At 46.1% G+C, this 14,200-nt stretch overlaps 2 protein-coding genes across 2 annotated transcripts in view; both read right to left on the bottom strand.

Annotated features, from left to right (window-relative positions):
• Positions 1–14,200, bottom strand: part of GP9 (glycoprotein IX platelet) — a 28,468-nt gene that overhangs the window by 13,561 nt on the left and 707 nt on the right. The gene's annotated exons all lie outside the window — the stretch shown is intronic.
• Positions 3,934–14,200, bottom strand: part of RAB43 (RAB43, member RAS oncogene family) — a 42,947-nt gene continuing 32,680 nt past the window's right edge. The window contains exon 3 of the mRNA XM_028523676.2: positions 3,934–12,558. Coding sequence (XP_028379477.1) covers positions 12,308–12,558 — 251 coding nt within the window. The 3' untranslated portion in view covers positions 3,934–12,307. The remainder of the gene's footprint in view (positions 12,559–14,200) is intronic.

Raw genomic sequence — 14,200 nt, 5'->3', positions numbered from 1 at the left:
CCTTGTGATTTCTTAAGTCAGAAGTTATTTAGGAGCATGTTGTTTCATTTCCATTGATTTGTGAATTTCCCAAATCTTCATCTGTTATTTACTTCTAATTTCATTCCATGTAATCAGACAACACATTTGGTATCATTTCAATCCTTTTAAATTTACTGAGGCTTGTTTTATAACCAAATGTAAAATTTAAACATATGCATATAAGGAAAAAAACCACAAAACTTTGTGTCCCAAAACAGAAACAAGGTAAAAAAGACAAATGACAAATTAGGGGGGAGATTGCAACTTATATCACAGACAAAGTGTCAATATGATAGAACAGGCACACTCTTACATTCCTGGAAGGAATGCAAAATGATACAATCCACACAAAGGGAAATTTACCAATACTTAGAAAAATTACATCTGCACTTTTCCTCTTAGCCAACTGTCTGGCTTTTAAAAAGTTTTATGCCAAAGACACAAGGGCAAATGTGCAAAATGATGTCTACACAATGCAACTCACTGCAGCATTACTGCAGAGGAAGCAATCCAAATGTCCATTTACAGAAAACTGGCTAAGTAGATAGGAAAATTCACACAACAAAGTTTTATGCAGTGATAAGGAAAGGAAAAGTTCTGTATACTTCAGAGTCATAGCCCATTGTTCTGTTATTCTCAGGGAAGCTTCCACCCTCAGGTGATGCATGCAACATCCCAACACCCCATGTGCTGGATCTGCTCATCACATCCTAAAGGTAGGGAGACAAAGAGGTTCAGCTGAGGGCAAATGAGGAACTGAAGTGTGCCCCCAAGTGGAAGCTCTGGAGCAGTGCAGTGAAGGCTTGGCTGACCATAAAGTGGCAAGTGTTTATGGAAAAGGGAGAGGCCCACACCTCTCCTACCTTCTGCCATGCCCACAGGTCACACTGTCAAGGACTATCCTGATACCCTTTCATAGTCTCCATGAATCCATAAATACCGATGGTGTGGACAGAACCTGCAAGAAGGTGTCCCACCTCCATTTTCCCATTCTCCCAGGGGAAGCCCACCCTGCACCTTCCTATTGCAGAACCTGGGCAAGGCAGAGGTGATGAGGTGTCAGCACTGGGGAGGGCAGAAACAAAGTCAGACACATGCACACAGGAAAATAGATTGACTTTTGGAAAGACACCTGGGGGTCTCTAGAGAGTATGAGATCAAAGATTACAGCCAGAGATTGTATTTTGCCAACTTCTGGGGAAAATCTGTGCAAAGCGGTTCAGAGGCTTGGTTGTTTTAAGTGAATGCCTTGTCAAAAAACTTTAGTCAAGATTCAGGCTCTGTTTTTATTTTAAGATTCCTGGCAGACGTTTCCTTACAAAACGTTACTATGCTGGCAGAAGCCATAGAGTGTCTCAGATTTCCCTGGATCTCACATAAAACATCATTTCTCCTCTTCTTCTCTTTAAACGAGTAATTTATACTAAGATGTTCTGCAACTTGCATTCCCCACTTAAATATTCTTCTGTGTTGGCACATGATGATCCAGCACATCCTTTTTGGTGGTTGCAGTGTTCTCACTGAATGACACCTCGGGCGTTTTTAGTTTTTATTCTTCTCTGTGCTGTACTAAGCATCCCTGTGTGTACATTTCTGCTCACCTGGGAGCTACATCTCCTGGTTAAATTCTATTATACATCTCCATGGCACATTCCGATGTACAGCTGACCCCTGTGGCCCCACACACCAGTATATGCTGAGTGGTCACTGAGACATGCCAGCTACCAACCCTCAGAAAGGCTGTTCTCCCAAGTTATTTCTGGCAGAGGTCGCCACTACGGCTGCTGCCCAAGGAGTAAACTAAAGCAGGGACACACAGCTATGCCTGAGTAGAAAACTCTCTCCTTGTCCTGCTGCAGTGACAGGGGCTAGGGGTTGAGGATAAGATATGGGGGAACTGGGAATGTGAGCCAGGTGGGCACCAGCCAACTGGGAACTCGGGCCTGGCCTTACCACTCTCCTCAGCCACCTGCACTCCTGTATGGGCACCCTGCCAGGCAGCTGGTTTTCTATTCTAAGTCTCCCCTAAGTTAATAGGGAGCTGCAGTGAAGGAAATATAGAGAAGGAAAAGGGAAGGAGGAGAGTAAATCCAGACAACAAAATGAAGGGTACAGTGGGGCAGATGAAGAGGAGGGAAAAGTAGGATGTTGACATTGAGAAGCTCCTGGAACAGTCTCTAAAATTTTGTTGCTAACTTCATGGAGAAAGTCTCACTGTGCTCCATTTCAGAGGCTTCTATTTGCTAATTGAGGTAAGCCTCCCATTCATCAGTTTGATTTCAGAGCTGGCTTTTTCTATTGTGTGCAAAGAATAATAATTTAAGTGTCAAAGAACTCTATTTCAGCCATCTTCACTTATAGTAAAACCTTACCATTTCTGTAAGTACTTGCAAGTAAAGACTCCCTATGAATTGTACATCTGCAGGAGCATTTACGGGGACTGGGAGCTTGTTGGCCTTGGAGGCATCTTTTGAGATCTGCAGAGTCTGAACAAATTTCTAAGTGTATTGAAGTGTGCTGTTTACTGGTTGAGCTCCAAGAGGGTGTCACCACCAGTTGCTCCAACCCCCTTACATGACTCAGTTTCTCTCCCCAGCTGCCTGATACAACCCTGAGGATGCAGAGCACTAGATAAACAGCCTTTATGTGTGCATTCCCAGATGAGTTAATCATTTGATTACAGTTGTGTTGGAATTCCTTATGGGGTCCTGTTAGTCTTCAGGGGTACCCTTGGAAACCTCCATATAGTTTCTGTCACCCAGAATACCCAAAATTCGAGCTGGAGAGAGTAAATGCCCCTAATCTTCAGAGCTGAACAAGTTCAGACTCTAATTTATCTAGCAAAGGGTTTGGTTCAGACTCTCGGTAAGCAATTCCCATTGAGAAGCCAGAATAAAAACCAGCCACCCAAATTTTTTTATTTGCATTTGAATAGTTTATTAAATAAACTGAATTCAATGGGTACAATTGGAAACAGCTTTCTACTTTTAAAAAAAATTGTCATTCTATTACAGTTGTCCCAATTTTCCCCCTTTTCCCTCCTCTGCCCATCCCACCCCCAGCACCCACCATCAATCCCCACACTGCTATCCGTGTCCATGGGTCATTCATACATGTTCTTTAACTAGTCCCTTCCCCTTCTTTCCACCTTTATCCCTCCTCCTCCCTTCTGGTCACTGTAGTCTGTTCCATGTTTCCATGCCTCTGGTTCTATTTTGCTCATTAGTTTATTTTTGTTCATTAGGTTCCTCTTGTATATGACATCATATGGTATTTGTCTTTCACTGACTGGCTTATTTCACTTAGCATATTTTTCCTGTCCCTGGATTATCTCAATTGACCCTTAGCCTCAGCTGGGTTATTTCAATGCTTATCCTTACAGAAGTGTCCAGCCCACGGCTTGTGCAGGTCACATTCAGCCCAGGATGGCTATGAATGTGGCCCAACACAAAATCGTAAATTCACTTAAAACTTTTATTTTTTTTTTTTAGTTTTTGTTAGTGTTTGTGTGTTCAATGTGTAACCCAAGTTAACTCTTCCAGTGCAGCCCAGAGATGCCAAAAGGTTGGACACCCCTGCTAGTGCCACCTTGAGGATTTTCTTTTAAGTACAGCTCCAATAAAGTCAGGGCCTAAACAGGTAGGTCCAGAATTGCAAGACAAACTCACTCAAGTTCACCTGATGCAAAGCAAGGAAACTGGGGACACAATAGGCCCCTGCTGGGACCTAGCACCCAGTCCAGGTCCATAGGGTGGTCCTGCGTGGTCTTCATTGGAACCCTGCTCACTATGCAAAGTAAATATCTATATAAGAAATGTCCAAACATGTAGAGAATTTTATGAGTTTATTTGAACCAAATTGGCAATCACTGGAGAGCAAAATCTCAACAGACTGAGAAAATACTCTGGAGAATGGCAGTTTTGCAGCTTACTTTATATGTTACAATAAAAGGAGTTACACTGGGTAAATTAAACGAGCAGGAGAAAGCAAAGCAGAAAAATCTCTGGGATTGGAAAAAAGTAAAAAAATGAAGAGACACAAACTTCTCTTGGGTGACAGTTAATAATTACCATTTATAGCACACAAAGATGGTATGCAGGAAACAAAATAACAATGAGGGGTTCTGTGCTCTCCAGCTCTGGTGCCTACATTGTGCCCTGAGGAACTTAGAAGAGATTATTCTGACATTTCAAAGGTATGTTATCTTAGATGCAAAAAAGCAATAGACATGCTCACTTAAGGTAAACACTGACCTTTATTTAAAAAGCTACAGGCCTAAGACATGACTACCTGCCACAACTCACTTTCAGTTAGGAATTTTTTATGTTCAGACCATCCTATGTGGTTACTTTCAGTCTCTGAATTTGTAAGGTCCACCATGCAGGCCTCCCCTGAGCTTGTCAGGTTTAGCATGTGGGCCGGTTTTTGGCCGCATAAGGCTGCCACCGATATTCCTGGGCATAGAAGTTTTATTGTTTTTATGATTCATTCCTTGGATAGATTCCCCACACAGTGCTATTTTAAGAAAGTTCCACTTAGAATCATGTCCACGTTGTCAATTCTAAACCTGAGCACACGGTCATTGTTGCTGCAGCCACAGTCTCACGCACAAAACCCAAGGTTCCCTCACAAGATTTCAAGGGTTTAAGGCATTATTCCTGAGCCTCATGTCCAGGGTTCAGATCTTATCTCCACCACTGGCATTATGAGGCAAGGTGCTTAAACCCTCTTGTGAAGTAGTATAAATTTCTCAATAAATATCAGACTCCATCATCTCAGATTGTGTTACCATTCCACAGAAATTTGAAGATCCTAGACGTGGAAATTGGGCAGTCTTTACCCTATTGTCTGCTAAACCCTGATGATGTGCCATATTTGGGTCTATATATGGATCTACATGTTTTCTGGGAAAAAGAAGGGGGTTGCATACAGCTTGGTCAGGGATCCAGAAAAAAAAACAAAAATCCCTATCACAGGTGATAGTTCAAATGTTTCCAGATAGTCAGAGTTTGAATGAAAGACTACGTGTTAGGTTGACCCAGGGAATTCCACTGACAGTTGCCATGGGCCCTGTCTCTGTCTATCTTGGTCCAAGTCAGAGCCTGAGCCTTGTCAAAAAGCAAAACACCAACCTTTGTCCTTGAGGTCCACATACCAAGTCTGCATTTATACAAAAGGAGGAAAATACTTCCACAGAGGTAAACAGGCAAGATCTTTTAGGATTTCGTTTTTAGGAAAAACCTAAAAACTTCTGAAATGTTAAGACCTGCCCTTGGACCACCCTAGTGGGGTGGGCACGCTGTGTAGACCAGTGTTCCACAAACTGTAACATGCACACAGACCCATGGAGATCTTATTAAAATTTACATTCTGACTCAGGAACCCTGAGGTGGATGCTGAGATTCTATATTTTCTACAAGGTCCTGGATAATGCCAGCTACTGGCCTGAACCTCATTTTAAACAGAAAGCTAGAGCATGCTGGCCCCAGTCAACGAGCTCCCAGGAGCTAATTTGTGGGCCTCTTGACACCTCGTCTCCTGATATCCTCTCCCAAGTCCCTGCTTCCTGATGGCCACTCATCCCCCTCAGCCCAGCACACAGACCCTTCTAGCTCACTGGTAGATACCAGCATCACTGTCATGATGAATGGGCACCTTTGACTTTGATATGAAAGGGAAACCTCCATATCTTCAGCTTCTTGTTCCCTGGGTTCTGTGTACTGAGGTGATGATTGCATTAGAATGTGAGGTTCAGAATCACATCAGGGGTGAGTGTGCCAAAACACACAGCCCAGTTGTGTGGGAGGGCTGGGACTAGTTCCTGGCTCTGTCTGGGTGTGGCTCTGCCTGGGAGCTGAGCTTGGTGGGCAGAGCCATCCTTACTATGCCCCCTAGGCGGCCTTTGTGAAAATACACCTTGGATGTCCAGGAAGCACCAGTTGGATCCAAACCTGCTATCCAAGCTGAGACTTTCCTTTTCAGTGGGGAGAAATGACAACAGAGGCTGTAGCCCCTAGGGCAGTGGCAGGGGGTCTCCCCATTCTCAGAGGGGTCCTGGGATTGTCTGGGAGTGTTTGGACCAGGAAGTTGTCCTTTGTATCAGGGTCCTATCTGGGGCTGTGTGTGAACAGGAAGTCCTGGAGCTTGAAGAAGCCCACTACACAGCAGGGAGTTTGGTAGGGGATGGTCTGCCTGCCTGGAAGCAGCAGTCTGGAAATGGCAGAGTCATGTGTGGCTATGGGTGGCAAGTGTCAGGGGGAATGCATTCGGGCCATGGGCAGTTCTGGGGACCCTCTTGAAGGAGACCAAGAGCAGCAGGGAACTGTGCAGAGGTCTGAGCCAGTGGGTGACCTGGTTAGTTTGGGACCTACAGTCAGATGTGGAGATTGGAGGCATGAGTCAGGTCAGGCAGAGGCTGGGTGGAGTGGGGAGTAGCTGCATGGGGAAGATGACAGGAGACCTGTGAGGATAAGGAGAGGGGCTATAACTGGGCAGGGATACCCTGTGTCCTGGCTTCTCTGAAGGAAGTTCTGATGGTCCCCCACCCTAGCCGAGCTCCTGGGCAAATGTGAGCAGGGTGCTGAGAGGGGTTGAGATTGGAGCTCTGGGAGTGGAGCCCTGGTGGCAGAACAGGTCAGAGCTCTGGGACCCAGAACCCAGGCCAGGCCTGGCCTGGTCCGAGAGCTGGATGGCTCAGGAGTGAATTCAGTGGGGGCTTTGAGCAGGGATTCTCTGGATCCTTGATCTGTTTCCCTGTTTTAAAGTCCATGATTGGATCTGTGGGTTTTCCCCAGAGTCTGGGTAGTCCCTGGCATGGGCAGAGGAAAGGAAGGGCCCTTAGGACAGCCTGGCCCACATCAGAGCCTCCGGGATGGGTATGGGGAGCCCCCCTCAGATGGACCCAGTTATAGGTTCTTCTTTCAAGGGGTACATGTGGGTTTGGGGCTGCCTGGCATTTGATGAGAACAGGAAATTCAGACAACAGGTATTTCTTCTCCTTGGGACAAGTGGTTGGCACGTGTCTGGAGTGTGGCGCTCCTGGGATTTCCAGGGCTCCTGGCCTTCTTCATTCAGGCAACGGAACTCAGCAGCCTTCTCAACCACCTGGGACAGAGACAAAAACAGGAGCCCCCTGTCCTGCTCCGGCCCTTCAGTTTACAAAGACCCTGCCACCCAGGATGTCATTGTGGCTTCCCTGGGTGCACACAGAACAGGAATTAGTGTCCCACATCTGAGGAAACTGAGGCACTGAGTAGAGAAATGACTTGCCCAAGATAATGCAACTAGTCCCGGCAAACCTGGAATTTTAATGGAGGTTGGTCTAAGTCCCAAGATGTCACTTTGTCTCAGGACTAGTCTTGGCAGGGCAAATATAATACCACCTGGCCATGCTATGCTCTCTTCATCTCACCATTTAGGCAGAGGCCTCCTTTTTAAAAAAGATTTTATTATTTTTATTTTTAGAGAGAGGGGAAAAGAGGGAGAAAAAGAGCGAGAGAAACATCAGTGTGTGAGAGAAATATGGATTGGTTGCCTCTTATACATCCCCAACCGTGGACTGACCTCCAACAACCTTTTGGTTTGCAGGATGATGCCCAACCCATTGAGCCACACCAGTCAGGGCAGGCAGAGGCCTCTTTTTGTGAGTGGCCAAAGCAGACTCAGTTATCTTCATGGTCTGTGGATTAATGGGCTTCCTGATGCCTGGAGCCAGTTCAGGCACTCAGCAGTTCTTTGAGCACCTATGTGCCTAGATCCATTCTCTGCACCTGGAATATAGTAGTAAACAAAAACAGTCTTGCCCTCATGAGGGTTCTAGATTTTGACATGGCTCTACTTCCTTATGGCTGCAAGGCTTGGACAAAGAACTCTCAACCCAAGTCTGTTGACTCATCCGAAAAAGCAGACACTGGAAGGGTAGAAACAGACCTCCTTCACAAGGTGGTAGAAGTATGAGGGATCCCTGGTGCCCCTGGCAATCACCAAACAGTATTCCCAACCTCCTCCCACAAAACCCAATTGAAGGAACCTAGGCCCAGAAAGACACCATGAGTTACCCAAAGTAACACACCAGTATCCCTGGCAGAGAGGGGACCCAACCCAAGCTCCTTCCTGCCCCTTAGGCAGTTGACTACCTCTCTGCCCAGGGGATCCCACCCTGGCTTGGGACAAAATGAGCTTAACAGGGATCCAGGTAACAAGTAGTGGGCAGTGTGTAGGCTCATCTTCCACCCCAGACCTAAAGACAAGTTGGGGAAAGCTAAGCAAGTGGGACCATCTGTGGGGATGTGGCCACCTAGGCTGGCTCTGGGCTCAAAAGTAACCAAACCAGTCTTGGGTGCCACAGGCTCATTATAGAAAACTGCTTAATGGTTTAGGAATATGTACATTCTGGCTCTGCTAAGTTTCCATAAAGGCAACTTTCCATGTTTTAAAAAATAGATTTGATATAAAGATTTATATATTCATAAATAGATCATGTAAAAATTCCCAAATGCAAATGGCATCCTTGGGCTAGCTAAAGCCCCCTCCACTCCTAATAGTCCAGGACAATAGGTCTGAGAGAACCCTTGAAGCCCCACACCTGGAAGCCCTCCCAGAGAAGAGGAACTGAATTCAATATGAATTGGGAGCTTCCTCCAACTCCAACTCTACTGGAGCTCGTGCCTTTGGGATCAAAACCCCTCTGGGAGGACTGGGAACCACCTCTCTGAGGAAGAATCAGGATCTGTGTTCCTTGCCCACCTGAGTCCAACTCCCATAACCATAATACATCAACTTCCCTCTTTGTTCTCCCTCAGGCCATGTCACATAAGCCTCATCCAGACTACAGACTGCCTTCCTCCAGGCCTGAGCTGCCACAACACTTCCAAACTCTCCTTCTGACCAATGCCCTATCTCCCACATCTTGGCCCCTTGCCCCACCTACTCCTATTTTTAGGTAATTTATAAAAAAAGATTAAAGTGTTCTCTTGCCCAGAGGCTGCTAGGAGAGGAAATGGAATGGAGTCTTGTTTCCTATCTCAAATAGTTGCCCCATGTTCTCTTACCCTATCACAGGACTAAAGCCCACAGATGTAGAGAGGCCCCAGCCCGATGGGTCACTATAGAGTAGGGACCTCACAAGGCATACAGTCAATAACACACTGTAGGCCAGGCCCTGAGCATTAGCATTTGTATAAAGTTGAGGGCCAGAAAATATCTCTTGGAGACTATAAGAAATAGCCCAGGAAGTAGGGGGAGGAAACTCACAGGCCAAGGGGTGGGGAAAGAACTCATTCTTGCTAGAGGGTACTATGAGCAAGAGATTAGCCTGGAGTGGGGTCAGTTTTCAGGAATATCCAAATGGGTCATTTGTGGCATTATAAGAGAACAAAAAGGGTAGGGTCAGTAAGTGGGGGGAGGACAGGAAGGGGTTAGCCTGGAAAGAGGGTACTCCTGGGGAACAAGCAGGTACAGGAAAGAAGCCAAGGTAGAGCTGTGAAGGTCTTGGACATCTGGGTCAAGTGTGGACAACATTCCAAGTGCCCATGGGCACCCTGGAAGGTGCTGGGGATGGGGTGGAGAGTGGCAGGGCCAGGAGTAACCTTTCACAATTGACACTTAGACAACAGCAGGAGAATAGCTTGGGGTAGTAAAGGCTAGAAGCCCAGGAGCCAAGGTCAGTGAGATGTCCAGGTGAGAGGATGAGCCTGTGTGGAGCAGAGGACACAGCACTGTGGAGGTAAGCCCACAGCACTGTGGTAGTGTGGGAAGAAAAAGTGAGGAACCCAAAGTAACCCCCAATTTCTAGGCTAAACCTCTGGAGTGAGGCTGCTCCATGAATGAAGGATGGGACAGCAAGAGATCCACTCAGCCCAATACTTGACATTTTGGGATTTTGAAGGGGAGGAAGCAAAGTGGTTCCTTGATTTCTAGGTAAAGCAAGAAGTTACCAGTAAGAAGAAACCTCCCTGGTCCTAAGCTAGGCCCACTGTTCTTTTCCCCTTCTAAGCCACACTTTGCAGGGTTTCAGGTTTCCCTGCCTATGAGCAGAGGGGGAGAGAGGAGGAGATGGCTCACATCTAAGGTAACAAAAGAGCCCATCGCCAGCCAGCTACCTGTTCCAGTGCCTACCCTGGATCCTTATGCCAGCCAAGGATACCCATATGAAAGACAGGTAGAGGGGCCTCTCTCCTCCCCTAAGCTCTGCAAGACTGGTGGGTAGAGGGGTCTGGCAGTTACCTGTGCTCTTGGCTAGAACTGGGGCTGCGAGTCAATCACAGGAGTGTAGGCCTACACTTCTGCTACAAGACCCTTTGCATGTACCCCTACCTTCCCAAAGCAGCAGGTGGGGCTTCATAAGCATTATCTTCCAGCTGGAGACCAAGTTCAATGCCCAGCCCTGCCCAAATATTAATCCCTAGCAGAGAGGTCATGGGGCTGGAGAATCTTTGCCCTTGGCCTCAATGGAACCCTCTTTAGGGAACCCCTCAGTGACAGGTACTTTCTACTCTGCAGGTGGAACCCAGGCACTGAAATGGAGTGGCCAGGAAGGCACAAACCCTCAATGCTAGCAACTGGGACCTATCCATCGGTAGGGCCACTGAGGACAGAATCCAGGCAGCCTTCTTGCTCCCTGCTCCCACTCCACCCTAGCCAACAATGGGCTGATTCCCCTCAGCATAAACCCCTGGCCCAAACAGACCAACATCCTTTCCCTCCAGAACCAGGCTCAGTGATTCCATGGCTGCCTCCCTGTTGGAAAGAGAGTCACTGACCTAGCATGTCTCAGACTCAGCCATCCATGTCTCACCAGACTGCTGTAGGGCTACTACAAAAGGTCTGCTTTCTTGTTCTGCAGCCAAGCCTGCCTGAGAGAGGGGGGAGCACAGAACAAAGTGTTTGGAGCAGGAGGTAAGGGAAGTCTGACCTGGAATGCCACAGTCTGCCTTGGGGACTGAGACTGAGCCTGGGGTGCTGCCTGGGCTCTGATAGGCTTTGGGCTACCTCTCCATGATAAGGCCAAGCCCATGGCCCTAAGAGCAGTTTATTCCAAAGGTCCCACAACGAGGGGCCAAAGGGGCTGGACTGGGCTGACATGGAGGAACTGGGATTAGCTTAGGAAGTTCACCTAAATCCAATCCCTGCAATCTTCTGAGCCACACCACAGAACCCAGTGCTACTTCAAAGACCCCAATAACCTCAGCCCTGGTCTGCCTTCTTACCTAAGCACCCTGAGCACATTGAGGCTATTGAGGCTATTGAGGACAGGTGGGCCCAGGGTGGGTGAAATAGCCCAATCCAGAACTACCAAGGCCTTATCTTTTTTGTTTGGAAAACTTTATAAGATAGACTGGGAGGGGCAGGGGGAGCTGATGCTATAAACATAGCAGGAAAGATTTCTGCACATAGGTAAGACTGGGTCCTGAGGGACACTCTCAGACCTGATCCTTAAGAATGCAAGATTTTATTTTTCCCTTAAATCTCCAGGTTCCTATCTCATTCCCCCTAACCGCCAAGTTTCTGAGACCCTGGTACTTAAGAATTTGCTAGTTTTGCAACCTGAGTGACAAAACTTTGGGCCCCAAGCAAGCAAACAGTACCCACTTGGGTATGAGCCATGACCCTACACTTTTGTGGATGAAAACAAGAAGCTACAAGGAAAACCAGAAAACTTGAGAGGTCTTGCCAAGGCAGCAAACTAGACCCCATGATGTCTATGAGCTTAGAGTTGGCAGTGAAGAAATAAGTTTCTTCACCTGGAAAGAGTTAGGACTTCCCTGGGACTATGCTCAGAAACCAGCCTATTGGGCTGGTTGCTCTCGCTCTCTGAAGCTGCATATTGAGGCCCTGGAATGACCTGAGCACAACCCACATCCCTGGAAAGCAGCAACCTGCTGCCCCAGCTTTAGCAGATACAAGGTGTGAAATGGTCAGAACTAGTATGTATAGAGCTGGGGAAGCACATTCCTGGCCCCTCCACAGCTGCAGTCCATACTCATGAGCTCGGGCCTGTCCTAGGACAAGAAGAACACTGAGGGAACAGCTGCTGACTGGCAGGATGGGCCGCACACTGTACCCTGTACCAATAGAGCTCTTGCCAGAAGAATCCTGGTTCTCCCTTCCTTGGTGTAGCTTTTCTATCAAGCATCCAGACCATGGGATGAATAATTCCAGGACTTCATCAAGCTTCTCTAGAATCACTGGTACCAAAGAGGGCCAACTCTGAAGGGCTGGGCTTGGCAGACCAGAGAGAGGAGACAGAGAGGCCCCTGCCTGCCTGCCTGCCTGCCCTGTACCCCAGTCAGCACCCACAGCCCCAGCTTTCTCCAATGTCCTTGCTATCCAGCTGGATGTGGTCGGTGCTCTTCTCACTGAGCAGAGGACCCCCATGCCTCATGACCAGCTCCGTGGCTACCCTCATGAAGGCCTCCTCCACGTTGCTTGAGTCCTTGGCAGACGTCTCAATGGCACACAGGATGTCGTAGTGCTCTGCTAGGCTCTGTGCCTCAGCCAAAGGGACCTCTCGGAGCGCACCAAGGTCTGACTTGTTCCCTGCAGGGAAAGGCCAGGAGCAACTTTGTGAGGCCAATTGGTGCAAGGAAAGCCCTGTCCTACTTGTCAGGCCAAACTGAGAAACCCAGTTGTGCACAGTAATGTATCTTTTTTAAAAGAAAACCTTTAGGGGGCAGGGAGATTGAGGAAAAAAGGAAAAAGTACTCATGGACAGGAACAACAGTGTGGTGATTGTTACGGGCGGTAGGGGAGGGAATAAAGGGACTAAATGGTAATGGAGAAAAATACAATGAAGATAAAAAGATTAAACCAAATAAATAAATAAACCTTTTTATTTTCAAGCTGTTATTCTATCCTTTAGTTTCTCATTTAAAAAAAAAATCTTCCTCAAAGGCTTATATATTTTATTACTTCTTTCTAAGAAATAAAAGCAGTGAAATTTAAGTTAAAGAATATGATACTTTAAAGCTAGAAGAAAACCTAGGTAGAAACTCTGGTTTCCTATCACTTAGGAAAGTCACTTCATCTGAGTCTCAATTTCCCGGTCTATGATGCAATCTTCAGCAGAGTAGATTAAATGATACAACAAATATGAAAATAATTGGTACTTGGTAGGTACTCTATAAATGTGGAAGAAATCTGGTACTGCTAAATTTTGTTTTTGCTAAAATTTTATTATGATCATTTATTTTCTCCTATTTTCCTTTGAAATATTTTTATTCTCTGTAAGACTGTGGTTTTTGGTTATTTTGCTTTTCTAATAGTAAGAACACAGACTACCACTCTACCTGAGAATACACCTTTGGCTTCTCCTACAGGAGTGAGATATTTCAGTACATTCTAAACCATGTGGTAAACTGCTCCTTGACCCAGTCACTAACAGAATTTTTTTAAGTTTCTAAGTGGTTGACTTTTGCAATGTGATTGATTATAAAGAGAACAAAGAAAGATAGATAACTGCCTATAAATACCTAAAATTTCTTTGGTAACCTTAAATGATGTATTAACTAATTTCAATGTGTAAAGCATCCTAATTTCAACAAACTAAAAAAAATAGCATATATTGTTTATGAGAAATTACAAATCTAAACACAGCTACTTGATTTTGTTCAGGATATGTCAATATTTTTAGATGTGAAAGTGATATTGTTGTTATATCTTTTTATCTTTTATTGACTTATGGTGGAATATTTACAGATGAAAAAGATGGAGTTAGAAATTACCTGAAAAATAATATAAGGGAGGGAGGGGATGAGGGTGGAGATGAAACAGGGCATAAGTTTCTAAGTGTTGAAGCTGGGTAATAGGTATCTGAGGTTCATTACGCTATTTTATTTTTGTATTTGTGTAAAATACTCAATAATAAAATGTTGTATTTTAAATGCCCTGGATAAAAGGAAGTGTAAGGATGTAGAAGGAAAGCTCTGTTACTGCCCAAGTAGTCAAGCTTTGCTGAGTACTTCTACACCCCAGTCCAGGAAGGCTATGGAAGGCACGTATGGAACCAAACGCCACCCTTTTCCCAGCTGGAGACATATCCATGCCCTATCTGTACAATCTCTGAAAAAATCAGCTGACTGTTGGGGTGAGGACCCCAGGAACCATACAAATGATCCAAAGCTTCTTGAGCCCAGGTCTGGGAAGTTTATGTAGGAGGAAAAGGGAAAAAGCTGCATCCCTC

This window comes from Phyllostomus discolor, chromosome 9 (genome assembly GCF_004126475.2).
Source record: "Phyllostomus discolor isolate MPI-MPIP mPhyDis1 chromosome 9, mPhyDis1.pri.v3, whole genome shotgun sequence".
Classification (NCBI taxonomy): Eukaryota; Metazoa; Chordata; class Mammalia; order Chiroptera; family Phyllostomidae; genus Phyllostomus; species Phyllostomus discolor.
The sequence above is the reverse complement of the archived record's forward strand: the minus strand, read 5'-3'. Positions and strand labels throughout refer to the sequence as shown.